This window comes from Camarhynchus parvulus, chromosome 4A (assembly GCF_901933205.1).
Source record: "Camarhynchus parvulus chromosome 4A, STF_HiC, whole genome shotgun sequence".
In the NCBI taxonomy this organism is placed as follows: domain Eukaryota; kingdom Metazoa; phylum Chordata; class Aves; order Passeriformes; family Thraupidae; genus Camarhynchus; species Camarhynchus parvulus.
In genome coordinates, this window is record NC_044600.1 from 17,965,176 (window position 1) to 17,978,566 (window position 13,391).

Here is a 13,391-nt window from a genome sequence, read left to right on the forward strand (position 1 = left end):
TTTGCTTTAAAATCCAGCAGCTTAAGTTGACAATGCTTCTTGTTTTCTTTTGTCTGCAAATGCTGATTAAAAAGCCAGAGCTGACATTCCTAAATTCCCTCAGGAAAACAAATCTTGCCCCTCTGCAAGGAGAATCTGAGAGCAGCACAGTCCAAGTGTCTGTAGGGCTGCTTGTGTCGGTCTCACAGCTTTATCTGCTGGACAGAAACCAGAGCTCAGAGAGGCTGAGATTTCTCACAGCATCCTGGGATGACATCTCAACTACATAAAGAACATCATTATTATTCTTTTAGAAATGTTGTGGCTTGCACAAAAATGATGCAGCCACAAGAGCCCACATTCTACCCTTGGTCTGCTGCCAAAGGGTTTAATCTGAGCCCAGCACTGCTCCTTGTACCAGCCCAACAGCAGCTGCTGCCAGGAGATTTTTCTTACCTAGAAATTCTTAGATTTTGTGGGGTGGATGATCAAGCTGGGATAAAATACCATGGGCTCATGCTGCATGGGCTGCCAGCAGCAGCCACTGTGCCCCCAGCAGGGTGACCCTGCAGATGTGGGGTTCCCTGGAGCAGGTGGGGTTTGATGGGAAATTTCTTCATTGTTCTCCAAGAAATCTCCCACTTCTCCCAGCAGCAGAGGCTTGCATTTTATCTCTGGGCTCTGTTGCTTTCAGTGAGTACAAATGTTAGGTTCAGGATTTTGGATTTTTGGTCCCCCTCCCTAGTGTTTTCATGTCCTTTGTCAGGTGGAATTCTCATTGAAGTTGGCTTTATTTTACATCTGGTTTGCGCTGTGCACTCATCCTCAGTGAAACAGAAGCACTGCCCCACATGATCACCTTTTGTTAAAAAAGCTTTTCTTAGCTAAGCAGCCATAAATTAGGTGGGAAAAAAAGGGTTTGAAACCATTCTTACCTAGAGAAAATATTTCCCACAGCAGCACTCCGAAAGACCACACGTCACTCTGCGTGGTGTAAATTTTGTCAAAAATAGCTTCTGGAGCCATCCACTTGAGGGGAAGCCGTGCCTAAAAGCCAGAGACACAACAGGTTACCAGATCTGCTGTTATTGATCTGCCCAAGCCCAGCTTGAGGGGAACCACTGAAGCTTCTTGCACTCACATCTCCCTTCCGTACGTAGTCGGGGTCTTTGTAAATGTCCCTGGCGAGGCCGAAGTCACAGATCTTGACCACGTTGTTCTCGGACAGGAGGATGTTCCTGGCTGCCAGATCCCGATGGATGCACTGCCAGGGAGGGGCACAGGGTCACAGGGGGCTGGGCAAGGAGCCTCTGCTCCAGCTGGAGGCAGGAGAGGTTCTTTGGGAATGGGGAAAGAAATGAACTGTGCTGGGAGCAGCTCAGAGAATGAATGGGAATCTGCTCCAAATACACTGGGATATGCAAAAAGGGGGAATAACTCAGGGAACAAACCAACACTAGAGGCAGTTTTCTGATTGTTCTGTCTGAAATAACTTTGCAGCTACAACAAGGAAGGGAGCCCTATTTTCTCATTATTTGGGAAATTCTGGAGAGGCCAAAAAGCAGCTGCAGCTACATTTGCCAGTGCAGGTCCAGGAGGGTGTGAGGTGGGATAACCTTGCTTAGGGTTTCTGGGGGATGCCCTGGTGTGGGAAATGGATTTGTAAAGAATTCTCAAAACCTGACAGAAAGCTCACAGTCTTGCATATCTGTATGCAAACTCTGAGATAAGGTGTGCTGGCTTAGGAAAGCCATAGAATAGAGATGACATTGAGAGAGAGATTGAACTAGAAACAAGTTTCAACAAGTTTCAGAATATGGCCTTGCAAAAAGATCAGATATTTTAGAGAATTAGAACTGTGAAAGATGCATTGTAGCAGGACCATGTGGGCAAAAAATATAGGTGATTGGTGTTAGGAGTAATAGCAGCATTGTGTGGCAAAAGCTAATGGGCTGAAAAACATGTTCAAGGTAGTGTAACCAGGAAATAGGGTGGCCTCTGATGGAATGGTGTTGAGTTTTACATCTCTTGTGTCTCACTATTCATTGAGACTAGTACTAGAATAAAACCTTTTAAAATGCCTCTCAGTTGCCCCATCTCTGTAAAAGCTGGGAAAACCAACACCCTGGTGGCTGTGTGAGTGAGGCTCAGTTGTGTGCACACTTTGGCCCCTGGCATACACTGCATTTACCTGAAAAGCTCTTCCACAGGGTACAAACTGCTTCCTGTTTATCCAAGCAGTGCTGACTTTGCTGACAGTCCCCAACACCTCTGACAAACTAAAGGAATAACTGGATACTCCCTCCTCATTTTTCAGTAGTGGTGTTGTTCACCACACTAAAAGGAGATTTCTCTACCAGCCCTTTCTGTGTTTACTTATGAGGCAGTTCCACAAATTGTCTCACAATTTCTGAGAACTTCACTCCTTCCATCTAAACCCTCCTGCTGCAGATGCCAGTCCCTGCAGCCAAGAACATGATGAATGTTCTTCCACAACCCCTTCAGTGCTAATTACTGCTTAACCACCAGAGCTAACGTGATCTCCAACACTCTAACAGAAGAGCAAAAAGCAGATTTCTCAGAGTCAAGAGTGTGTTTGGGTTTCTGCACATCAGATACTCTGCAGGAAGTCTGAAGGAGCTCACTTTTCGGGAGGCGAGGAACTCCATGCCTTTTGCCACCTGGAAGCTGTAGCAAATCAGATCCTCCAGAGTCAAGGGCCTCTTGTACAGATCCTCAGCATCTAGGAGAGATCAGAAATGTGGCAAAAACGTGGCACAAATGTGGCAGAGATGTGGCACAGCTCCAGAGCTGGGTGCCACTGGTGCCACTTGTGTGCTGATGGCCCCAGCCCCACACACAGTGCTGGGTGTGAGATCTCTGCAGGGTTACAGCTCTGGGTGAGCAACCACTGACCCAGAGGCAGGAGATCAGATGATTAACAAAGTTCCCTCATCCATTAGTCACTCATTCAGCTATGGGGAAACAACACCTCAGGCTGGGAGTGAGGGAAACTTTATAGACAAGAGCCCAGGGACAGAGTGACCTCCCAAGTCTGGTAAAACATTCCTATTTCTCCTCTCACACAACAGGAGCAGCTTTTATACACAATACAGAGCTCTCTTTTTGTGAGAAAGTTGGAGTGGGGAACAGGCAAGAGGGAGAATTGGGATTTCAGGAACAAGCCAAGCCATGTAAGGGCTTGTAAAGTGTGTGACAGTGTGTGTGGCACTAGCCAAGTGACAGAAGTCTTTCCAGTAAAAGATTTGGGATGAGATAGGGTTTTTTTACCTTCTTCATCATCTTCTGAGTCACTATAACTCTTATCTTCAATAAATCCTGAGCTGGCAGAGCTGCCTGTGCTGGCCACACTCTCGAGGCGCCTCTTGATCAGTTCAGTCAAATCACTGCTGGACTCATCCAGACTCTTCTCTGCTTGGTCAGAGTTTTCCTGGGACTAGAAATGGCATAAACCCAACTTTTAGCTTTGTATGATGCAATGCTTGAGCATTCAAAATATGTGACAATGTTATAAGGAGAAAGGGTCCTCTGAAGATGAGCATGTTTGAACATTATGTTTCCTGAAATGGGACTAAATGGGAAACCAGGCTTTATTAGTTCTAACTATAAATGATAACGCCTGGTTTCCTATTTATTATTCCCCTTTCACTGATAGCAATATTCCACATCAGAGTTAGCTGAAAGCTGGCTGGGTGAGACTGAGAGGTGAGCAGAGAGAGGCTGTAATTCTCTTGCTGTCTCAGGATGCTAAAAATCCCCTCAAGGTGAGTGCACGATGGGCACTGTGCTGGGGAGTGAGGCACAGTCAGCCCTCAACTCATGGCAACAATGGTGAGAAAGAAATTCTGAGGGAGTGCACCAGGAAAAGCTCCTTCACTCACACAAAGTCCCTCATGTACTTTGCTGCCTGCACACAATAGCTTTAACAATAATAATAATATTGCAGTCATCTGGGAAAACAGTCCTGGTGAGGCTGCAGTTCCTGGCAGGGCTGGGGTCACAGAGCCTGTTCCACACTGGGAATTCATGAGGAGTCAGTCCCACCCCTCCCCAGCCCTGATTTCTGCTCCTGCTCCCATCCCAGCCCAGTCTGTGCTGGCACAGATGTTGTGTGCATGCAGAGCTGTCTGGGAACCAAACCCTTGGTTGGGTTTGATGTAGAAAATCCATGATCCAGGCTGTTGTTACAGCACAGACTTCAGGGCTGGCACAGGGAAGGGACAGAGGATGGAATGAGCAGATGGGAGAAGGATGAACTGCTTTCACCTGGGGCCTAGAAACAAAAATCCCCAAAACAGATTTGTGTTTTGGGAAGGTTCACTTTCTCCTAGTTCACTTAGTGCCAGTTTTTCACGACTATTTTGTTGCCCCCCTTGTGCTGGGAATATCTCCCAGTAATTCCCTCTCTTTCAAGGGCTCTGGAGTGTTTGGGTACTTGCGAATGATTCTTTGGGAGATGCTAGGAGAGCACAGCAGTGAGATCCTGCAGGGAAAATCCATCCCTCTTCTTGCTTGTACAAATTGAAATGTGGAGAGCAATAAAGTGCCCATAAAAATACCCAGTTGCCTTGGTGCCAGTGCAGAGCAAATCCAGCTTTTGTCAGTGGTTGTTGATTCCCTGCCTCGTGACAGAAAAAGTCTCATTTTCTCACCTTGTATGCAATGAAATCTCCTCTTTTCCCTCTGAGATAGTTGGACAGATTTCCATATTTGCAATATTCCACTATGACCATTAAAGGACCTAAAAAAGACAGTGAAAGTCAAATGAGTTTTGAAGCACTGCAAAGCACATAATTCTAATTTATCCTACCAAATCCTCTTCAAAATAAATGGCATTTCTATTATACAGATGAGAAAATGAGGCAACACAGGAGTGACACAACCAGTAGAGATGTGGAGAGAAGGAAACACATTCTTAGTTTTCCCCATTGGATGGTAACAGTTGGTATTTATTCCTAATTTATAAACAAGGAAAATTCAGGATGATCAACACAGTCCCAGAGGCTGTTATGGTTGGTTTGCTCTGCACATGGAGCAGTTTTCATTTTCTCTGCTGGCTTCACAATTGTTTGTTTTGGGTGGAGCTGATGCCACCAGAGGAAATCAAAGTATGTAGGGCCATAGACAGATCTAAATGAAAGGCTGCAAAAATACTCAGAAGTTTCTGAAAAGCCTGGCAAAACAGAAAAAGTTTCTGAAAAAAATGAAGTTTCTGAAAGCCTGAAAGCTTTTTTCTGAAAGCCTGGAAAGTGCTCTCACTTCCTCCTTTATTCCTCTACAAACCACTGCAGAGTCAGTGCTGCTTTTACACAATTTTGCAGGTTTTTAAGAGCTGCTTGAAATGCTTTTATATTGCAGTGTGAGATGTTAGGGAAGGGAAAAGCTGCATTCTGGACCTTTATTTTTTGCACTCATCAAATGTAAGATAGGGTGAATCCATGGGACTGGGATGTGGATAAACATGGAACATTATCAACCCCAAACACCGACACTTTCATGTCCAGAACCTTTTTCTCTGGAGAAGGTCCCTGGTTCAGACTGAGGGGTTTGCACTTCAAAGGGGAAGTGTGAGAGCTGCACTTGGCCTTGGGGAAGGAGCTCCACAGGGCTCCTGCTGCAATTCCTGCATCCTCCCGGGCAGGGGCAGGGCAGGGGCAAGGCTGCAGTCACTCCAGGTCCAGCATTGCCTGGGAGAGCACCAGGAGGGAGCAGTGACCCTGGGACAGTGAGGGACAGGCAGAGGAGCAGCTTTGGGAGCACAGAAAGGGGGATGCTCAATTCCTGCTGATGCCTTGGGAAGGCTGCCCTAGGACAGAGGCTGGACAGAGCTAAAGAATAAAGTAGGGATTTATTAAAAGGATCTCCTCAATGGATGCACCTTGGGCAGCACAAGAGCCCAGCCAGGGCTGCACCCAAGATGAACCAAAATGGTCCCAAAATGGTCACGGGGTCTCTCACTTTTATCAGTTCTGCTCCATTTCATCTTGGAGTTCATTGTCTAATTACAGCTCCAGCCCATGCAGTCCCATCCTTGTTTTTCTCTCTCAGCCCACGTTGTTTGTGCTCTTGGGCCTGAGATTTGGGTCATTTGTCCTTGGTCCCCAGCTGGAGAATGAATTCTTTTGCCTCCCTACTCTGTGTTCACCATCCCCTCATATGAAGCCCAGACCCACACACTAAGCAGCACAGAATGTCAAAAATAGAAAAACTAAACCTGAGGTATCACTGCAGGCAGAACCGAGCCCGTGGTGTTCCCTGTGGATTCCTGCAGGTTCTGCACTCACCCAGCCCTAGGGCACTGCTACCTTGAGTGCACACCTTGGGGCTCTCCAGGACCCCCAGTCCCTCTGCTGCAGCTGAAACAAGCCTGAAAACCTTGCACTGGCTGCAAAAACACCAAGCCCAAATCCCCACATCCCAGTGGTTCCAGTGCTGACCCCAGAGCTCTGCTCAGTGCTGGCATCTGGCCGTGCTCAAGAGATTTGGCTCTGAAGAACCCAAAATCCAGTGTCCCTCATGGATGCCCTGAGGAAATGCAGATTCCAGAACAGCTTTAAAGCTCTGCTTGGTGATTTATTCATGGTTTTGAAACGCTTCCTAGACATGGCCTCCCCATATTTTGTTCCCTCATTGTAAAGCACACACTGCATTAGTTCTGACTGCTGAACATCAGACATCCCGCCAAAGTGTTAAATTCTGTTATTTGATACCTTGTTAAAATAATGTATGTGCATACTTAATAGCAGCTCCATCAGGAATACACGGTTACATAAAGCCTAACAGGGGAGGGAGAGCACTGGAATTTCACAGGAGCTCGGATCTGTGTCTGCCTCTGGAGCTCCAGGCTGTTTTTCTTTAGTCTGCACTTGCAGTGCTCAGAGGAGAACAAAGCAGTGCCTGCCTCGAGCTGCTCCGTGCCCTGCTGCACCCCTCTGCCCCACACTCTGCCCCACAAAGGTTTGCCCAGACACCTGGCAGGGAGGAGGGAGGGTCCCCTCCCACCCAGGAGGATGGAGAATGGGAAATGGAGGAACTCCTGGGAGAAAAAGTTTCTCAGAAATGGGACAGTCAGAGCCTCTGATCAGTCCTGAGCTGTGTCTTGAACAAGCAGAACTCTGGGGCTGCTTTGGGTAAGAACCACTGACCCTTGGTCCTGCTGCTGGTTTGAGGCTCCTGCTTGGGGGTCCTCCTGGGGGTCCTGAGCCCCCTCAGGGATTTGTGAGCCCAGGAGAGTCCCCAGCATTGCCATGTCCCATCCCCTCTGCTCTCAGGCCCCAGCAAAGGCTCCTGGCTGCTGCATCTGCACCCTAAATCCCTCAGCTGGAGCCCCTTGCTCCCACACAAGGTTTTGGGCTCTGGAGTGAATTCCTGGGAGCAGCAGACCCCAGCAGTATCCATGGCTGCTGTTTCCTGAGGAGCTGGAACCACCTTGCTGGAGGAGAGATTTCTTCCCTGGCACTCTCCCAAATCTCCCTCATTGAAATTTTCCTTTTCCCTCGTGACCGGACAACAACTGTTGGAAACTGATGGGTTTGGGGTCTCAGATGATGAGAGATCTGTGCACCATCTCTCCTGGTTTTCCCCCTTCATTTCTTTCATTCTGGGGTTTCCCTTGCCCTCAGGTCACATAAACCTGTTTTTGGGGGAGGTTTTGCAGATTTTGGAGGTCAGCAGTGAGGAGCCATCCTCAGGAGCTGCTCCCCTGAAGCTGAAGCACAGGAAGAGGCAGGGCTGCTTTGTCTGGCAGTGTGGGAAGGGATGTTTTAGTGACAAAGGTCTGACATTTATGGGACTTTATGATGCAGGGCCAGTCCTGCTCAGCCCCATGCAAGTCCCTGCTCCTGCTGCACCCAGGGCTGTCCCAGGCTTTGGCACACAGAGCAGAAACTGCTGTGTTTGCCTGGAGAGGAGGCTCAGGGAGCCAAGGGCTCAGCCTGGTGCATCCTCCTGAAGAGGCAGGGAAGGAGAGGGAGAAGAAGCCTGGAAATGCCCATGGGGAGGAATTGGGCACCTCATTGCAATCCAATGTTCTCCTCCCTTCAGTGCCTCCAGGGAACAGAGGTGACACCACGGGTGGGAGAGGTTCAGGAGCCCTAGGGGGGGATGAGGCCCCATCCTGCAGGAGCAGCAGAGCTCTCCTGGGAGCAGAGAGCTGGAAATGGCTGTACTGGCACTGACTGCACCACAGGCACTTCCAAACACCCCAAAGTGTCTGAAAAGTGTTTTCTTTTATGCTCCCAATTTCCTGAGGACTCCTCACCTCCAGCTTTGGTGCAGGCTCCCAGCAGGTTGACCACATTCAGGTGATGTCCTATATGGATGAGGATCTTCAGCTCAGACATTAGAGCCTTGCATTCATTAGTAGTTGCACATTCTGCTTAAGATAAACAGGAAAAAAATCATCTTTACACAACAGGATATTTTCAACAGGACACAGCAAGATCCTGTTTATCCTTTGAAACAAAACCCACCCAGGTTCCTTGCAGTATCTTGGCCTTTCAGACTCACACAGATAATAATTCATCCGTTTCATTGTCTGCTGACCTTTATGAAGTGGGATAACACTTTATCTTTTGGTGACTCTTCCTTTCTCCAGTGTGGGTTATGGAAGGTTACAGTCCCTTCCCCCAAAGCTGATCCCACCGAGCCTTTGCCAGGACTCAGATCTGCAAGCTGAGCAAAGCCAACTCTGCAAGCCCCCCCAGCACACAGAAGGTGTCCCTTCCTCTCTGCTGGGCTGTGCAGTTCAGCAGGACTCGGTTACAACACCTCAGAATGCTCCACTGCAGGGCAGGAGCAATCCACAGATCTGGGAGCTGTGTCCCACAGTGTCCAGGGAACACACAGCATGACTAAAGCTCAGGCCTGCAAGATCTTACTGACCCAAGAAATTAATTTTGTAAGATCTGTGTGTGAGCCATGAACCTGATAGGGGGGGCCTGGCTGGCCAGTGACATTATTTTAAGGCAGGCACCCTCAGACACAGAAGTTTGTTCAGGTGCTGCTTTATCTTCCCAGCCTTGTCTCCAAAACTTCCATGATGTATTTTAAGAGGAGAGGCTTTGGCCTGTTTCCTTTGCCTTTGCATCATGTAAGATTTAAATATGAAGAAGCAGTTACATAACAAATCATTTGGTGTCACAGGTGTAACCTCTTTATCTGTTTGTAGAATTCCCCATCATCTTTCTCCAAGCTGTGTCATAAAGAAGGAGCTATTCCAAGATTCCTTCAGCCAGCAGAGTTTGGTGGGTCCATGGGTGGTATCACTCCTGATTTCCCCTGGCATGTGCTGGAACTCAGCCAGCTCAGAAGTGTTTCAGGTAATTCTGCACATTGAATTTTAGCCTTCAACCCAGAACAGAGCCGAGCATATTGCATGGAGATGGCAGAAATGCAGGCATCCCCAGAGCCTTTTAATTCCCTGGATGGATGAACTGACACTAGAGAATCTGCTTTATTCATGAAAGTGATGAATTATGGGCATGTTAGCTGGGGAGGGGCACACCAGAGCAGGAGGCAGCTGCCTCCACGGGGGAGGGAGGTGTAAAATGATGGAGAATCTGCCAAATATTGCTGAATGTGTGCTGGCAGGGCAGAGCTGACATGAGGATCAGTTGGGAAGTACAGCATGGAAGGGAATGAAACCCCAGAGCTGTCCAGGGCAGCATGTTTTGATGGAGATGGGAATATGCCTGGATCAGGGACTTCTAGGGGATTTCAGGGCTCTGGAAATGGGCATGGAACAGAAGATACAACAGCAGGAGACAAGATGATTGGAAGAAGGAAAATAGAGAGAGGAGACCAGACCTGAAGGAGGTCCAGAGAGGTGACAAATGGGTGTTTTTGTGATTTCAGAGGGATGGGAGTAGCAGAGCACCAGGTGAGGCAGCTGGCAGCAGAAGCCAAGTCCCGTGGCAGCAGTCACTGGCTGGTGGCATGGCAGGGGTTAATGGTGTCATGCAGCAGGATGGAGCCTGAGGGCCATGGCAGCATGGGCTGAGCCTTTGGCATCCCCCTGAGGAGCAGCCCCAAGCCCTGCCCAAGCAGGCAGCCTGTGGCTGATGGTTTAATCCTCCTGTGTGCAAGAACAGGCTCCAGGTTCCCTCCTTCCCTCCACCCAACAGGAAAGCTGCCCTTCATTTCAATAATTGCAAGCAAGATATCTCTAATTTACTCCCCTGGCACTGTTTTTTTTTCCAGCCCCTTGAACTGTTCTACATCTGGCTGGGCTGGGATGGAAGGCTCAGCTCCAATTTTGGGCTATCTCATGTAATTACACTCTGTAATCTGTTTCCCTCCTCACCCCACAGAGCTGGAAGCTGCTCTTTTCTTCCTTGAGGAATCCAAGCCTCAGTGCAGCACGGAGCTGCTGTCATCCTCCCCTTCATCCATCCCCCAGGATGGCTGATCCCACATGGAAGCCCACTCCCTGCAGGGCACAGCCAGCTGGGCACTGTGCCCCTGGCTGCCCCCAGCTCCCTGGGCAGGCTGGGGAGGATCTCAGAGGGATTTTTGTACCTTTCAGCATTTTTACGGCAACTGTTTTGCAGGTTGAAGATTTATCAATGCCAAAAGCAGACGCCTCCACCACCTTCCCAAAAGCACCATGACCCAGAGTTTTACCTAGAGAAGCAAGAGTTGAGAGTGAGCCCAGCTGCACCAGCCAGGAGGGGACATGCAACCTCAGCTGTGCAGGAGAACCAGGCACAGTGCACAGACACAGGCACAGCAGCCTCCATCACATCCTGCAGCATATGGATACATAAAGGGATTTGATCCATATGGCCTGGATGCAATCCAGCACGGGACAGAACAGAGCAGGGGAATCACTGCACTCACTGAGGGCAGGGCTGACACCTGCACGGATCCAGGGGACAAACATCACCTGGGGCTGTCCTGGGGACCAGGGAAGGCAGAGTTTGGGTTAATTGTGGCACCCTGATCTCTCATGAATCATGGAGAGAGCCAGCAAGGCACTCAGGGAGCCACAGCCCATTAACCCTTCAGTTATTGACATTGATTTGATGGAAAAGCTGCACTAAATGGGATTTAGGATGATTTTCTTTCTTCTTTTGGTTTATTTTCCCTTTCATTTGGAATTCCTGCCTGTGTTACCTGGTGTGCTCTGAGGGCTCTGACCCAGGGTTTGGCTTTTTGGTTCTGCCAGTTTCTGTGTCCCACCATCATCTCAGATTTTGGGATTTTTTTCTGTCCTCTCCTCCTTCCATGTTTTCCAGCTGCAGCACCAAGAGCACACAAATACAGATATTTTCCCTGCACTCCTCGGTGCACACAGATGTTACAGTTTCACTGTACAAACACAGCCAGCTTTTTGCAGTTTCTCACTCCATCAGCTAGTGAACTGAGCTGTTCAGTGAAATGTGGCTCATTTTTCCATGAGAGCTTTTTACAGCTCAAAGCTGAGCGCTGATGGTTGATAAGGAAGTGATTATTTGATGAATTGATAGCTTTCTTCAAAAGAAAACTCACTTTCCTTTTTCCTCTATGGGAATGAAATCACACTTTTGGCAGGGACAGTACCTGGAGGTACCTTTCCTCCCTGTCAAGACTTTGGCTTCCCTTTTCCAAGGAAAAGAAGTGGCAGCTATTTGGGCAGTCTCCAAATCCCTCATTTCAGCCTCTATCAGGCTGACCCTGCACTCTGTGATCCCAGATCCAAGGGTGGCACAGTGACAGGCTCCTGCTGGGTTATCCAACAGCTTCCCTGGGAAGTATCTGGGATCATCCTTAACAGCTCCAGTGCCCCTGGGAAGGATCTGGGATCATCCTTAACAGCTCCAGTGCCCCTGGGATGGATCTGGGATCATCCTTAACAGCTCCAGTGCCCCTGGGATGGATCTGGGATCATCCTTAACAGCTCCAGTGCCCCTGGGATGGATCTGGGATCATCCTTAACAGCTCCAGTGCCCCTGGGAAGGATCTGGGATCATCCTTGCCCCTGTGTGACCCCCCAGCACTCACCCAGGCGCAGCCTGTCCCTGGGGAACTCCCATTTGCTGCTGTCGTAGGGCAGGCGCTCACACTGCTCGTCCAGGGGCATCTCCTCGGGGTCCATGATAATTGACAGGTATCCTGTTTTAATGTCTGTGGCGTCGGGCTACAAACAGGGCGGGGAGAGATTATTCGGGGGATTTACTGCAGTTCCGAAGGGAGGGAGCTGTCCGGCGGCCTGGGGACTTCCCTGCCTTGCAGGCACTTTTATTTGGAGCCAGGAATGCATCACTGCAGCTTCCTGCTTCTGTTCTGCAGCTGAGACACAAATGTTTGTGTGTGGCTGCCACTCGTGAGGAGGCACTGACTGATGCTGGGAAACACAAAATCTACCTGGATCAGCCAAAGGAAATCAAGGATTTTCCATGGGAACTGCAGGAGCTGCACTTCCTCCTGCATATTTTGGCATCATCACTGTGTTTTGTTCTGCAGTGCTGATTCTCCACAGTTCTCCACTTCATGGCTGCAACTTATTGCAATTTAAAATTGCTAGAAATTGCTATTTCTGATGCTGCTAAAGTGAGAAATTCTGTTTGGGTGGGTTCTGTGAGCAGACTTGCATAGGAGTGAAATGTAAAAGGAAATTCACTGTTATCCACTGCTCTGCTAAGCTGAAGTCAGGGATGAAAATGTGAATTTAATCCCTGTGATTTCAAGAGGAGGGGAAATTTTACTCAAATACTGGAGATCAGCACTGGGACTGCAATTTGGTGAGAGCAGAGCAGAGAGCTGTGCTTGCCTTTCTGTTTGCTATTTGTTTCAGGAAAACAGACCTCAATTCCTTGAAACTTTTCTGCAAGTTTACTTTTTGAGTCACAAAAGGGAGGTGAAAAAAGAGCAAGGAGATCAAATCAGCTGTGTGGTTTCAGCTCCTTTCTAGAGCAGACAGCCTGGCATCTTTCTTTAATATCTTTTAGAGTCAAGTGCTGAAATCAAGCCCTCATTTTAGAGGATTTAGGGTATTTTTTGTTATTCTCACAAGCCAGTTTGACTCATAAAGACAGATGAGCCTGATTTTATGGTTCCACAAAGTGGCTGGAAACCTCACAAGTGCAAGGGTTCTCTGGAGAAGTCAACACAAACCAAGGACTGAATTTTACAGGGACATTTTACCCAGTGTTTCTACCACCTGCCCCAAAGATTTGTCCCTAACTCTGCAGTTGCCTGGGCAGAGGCATTTGCCAGCCTTTGTGCAGGGTGGGATCTCTCTCACCTTTCTCAGTTTGCGAATGAAGAGCGTCAGCAGGAGCCAGAAGAGCGTGGCAGCCAGCCCTGTGCACACCAGGATGATCACCTCAATGTTGGATTTCTCCTCAGAACCTGCAGGTGAAGGCACAGCCAGGTCAGAAAAGTGTCCAGACTCCCTGAGGAGCCCTCTG

General features: G+C 48.7%; 1 protein-coding gene across 1 annotated transcript in view; it reads right to left on the minus strand.

Moving 5' to 3' along the window:
- Positions 1-13,391, minus strand: part of LOC115914822 (vascular endothelial growth factor receptor kdr-like) — a 123,327-nt gene that overhangs the window by 18,589 nt on the left and 91,347 nt on the right. Inside the window, exons 16-24 of the mRNA XM_030967602.1 lie at positions 13,226-13,332; positions 11,983-12,118; positions 10,519-10,623; positions 8,261-8,374; positions 4,653-4,741; positions 3,271-3,436; positions 2,625-2,722; positions 1,121-1,243; positions 915-1,026 (exon numbers count right to left, since the gene is read on the minus strand). Of these exons, the coding sequence (XP_030823462.1) occupies positions 915-1,026; positions 1,121-1,243; positions 2,625-2,722; positions 3,271-3,436; positions 4,653-4,741; positions 8,261-8,374; positions 10,519-10,623; positions 11,983-12,118; positions 13,226-13,332 (1,050 nt within the window). The remainder of the gene's footprint in view (positions 1-914; positions 1,027-1,120; positions 1,244-2,624; positions 2,723-3,270; positions 3,437-4,652; positions 4,742-8,260; positions 8,375-10,518; positions 10,624-11,982; positions 12,119-13,225; positions 13,333-13,391) is intronic.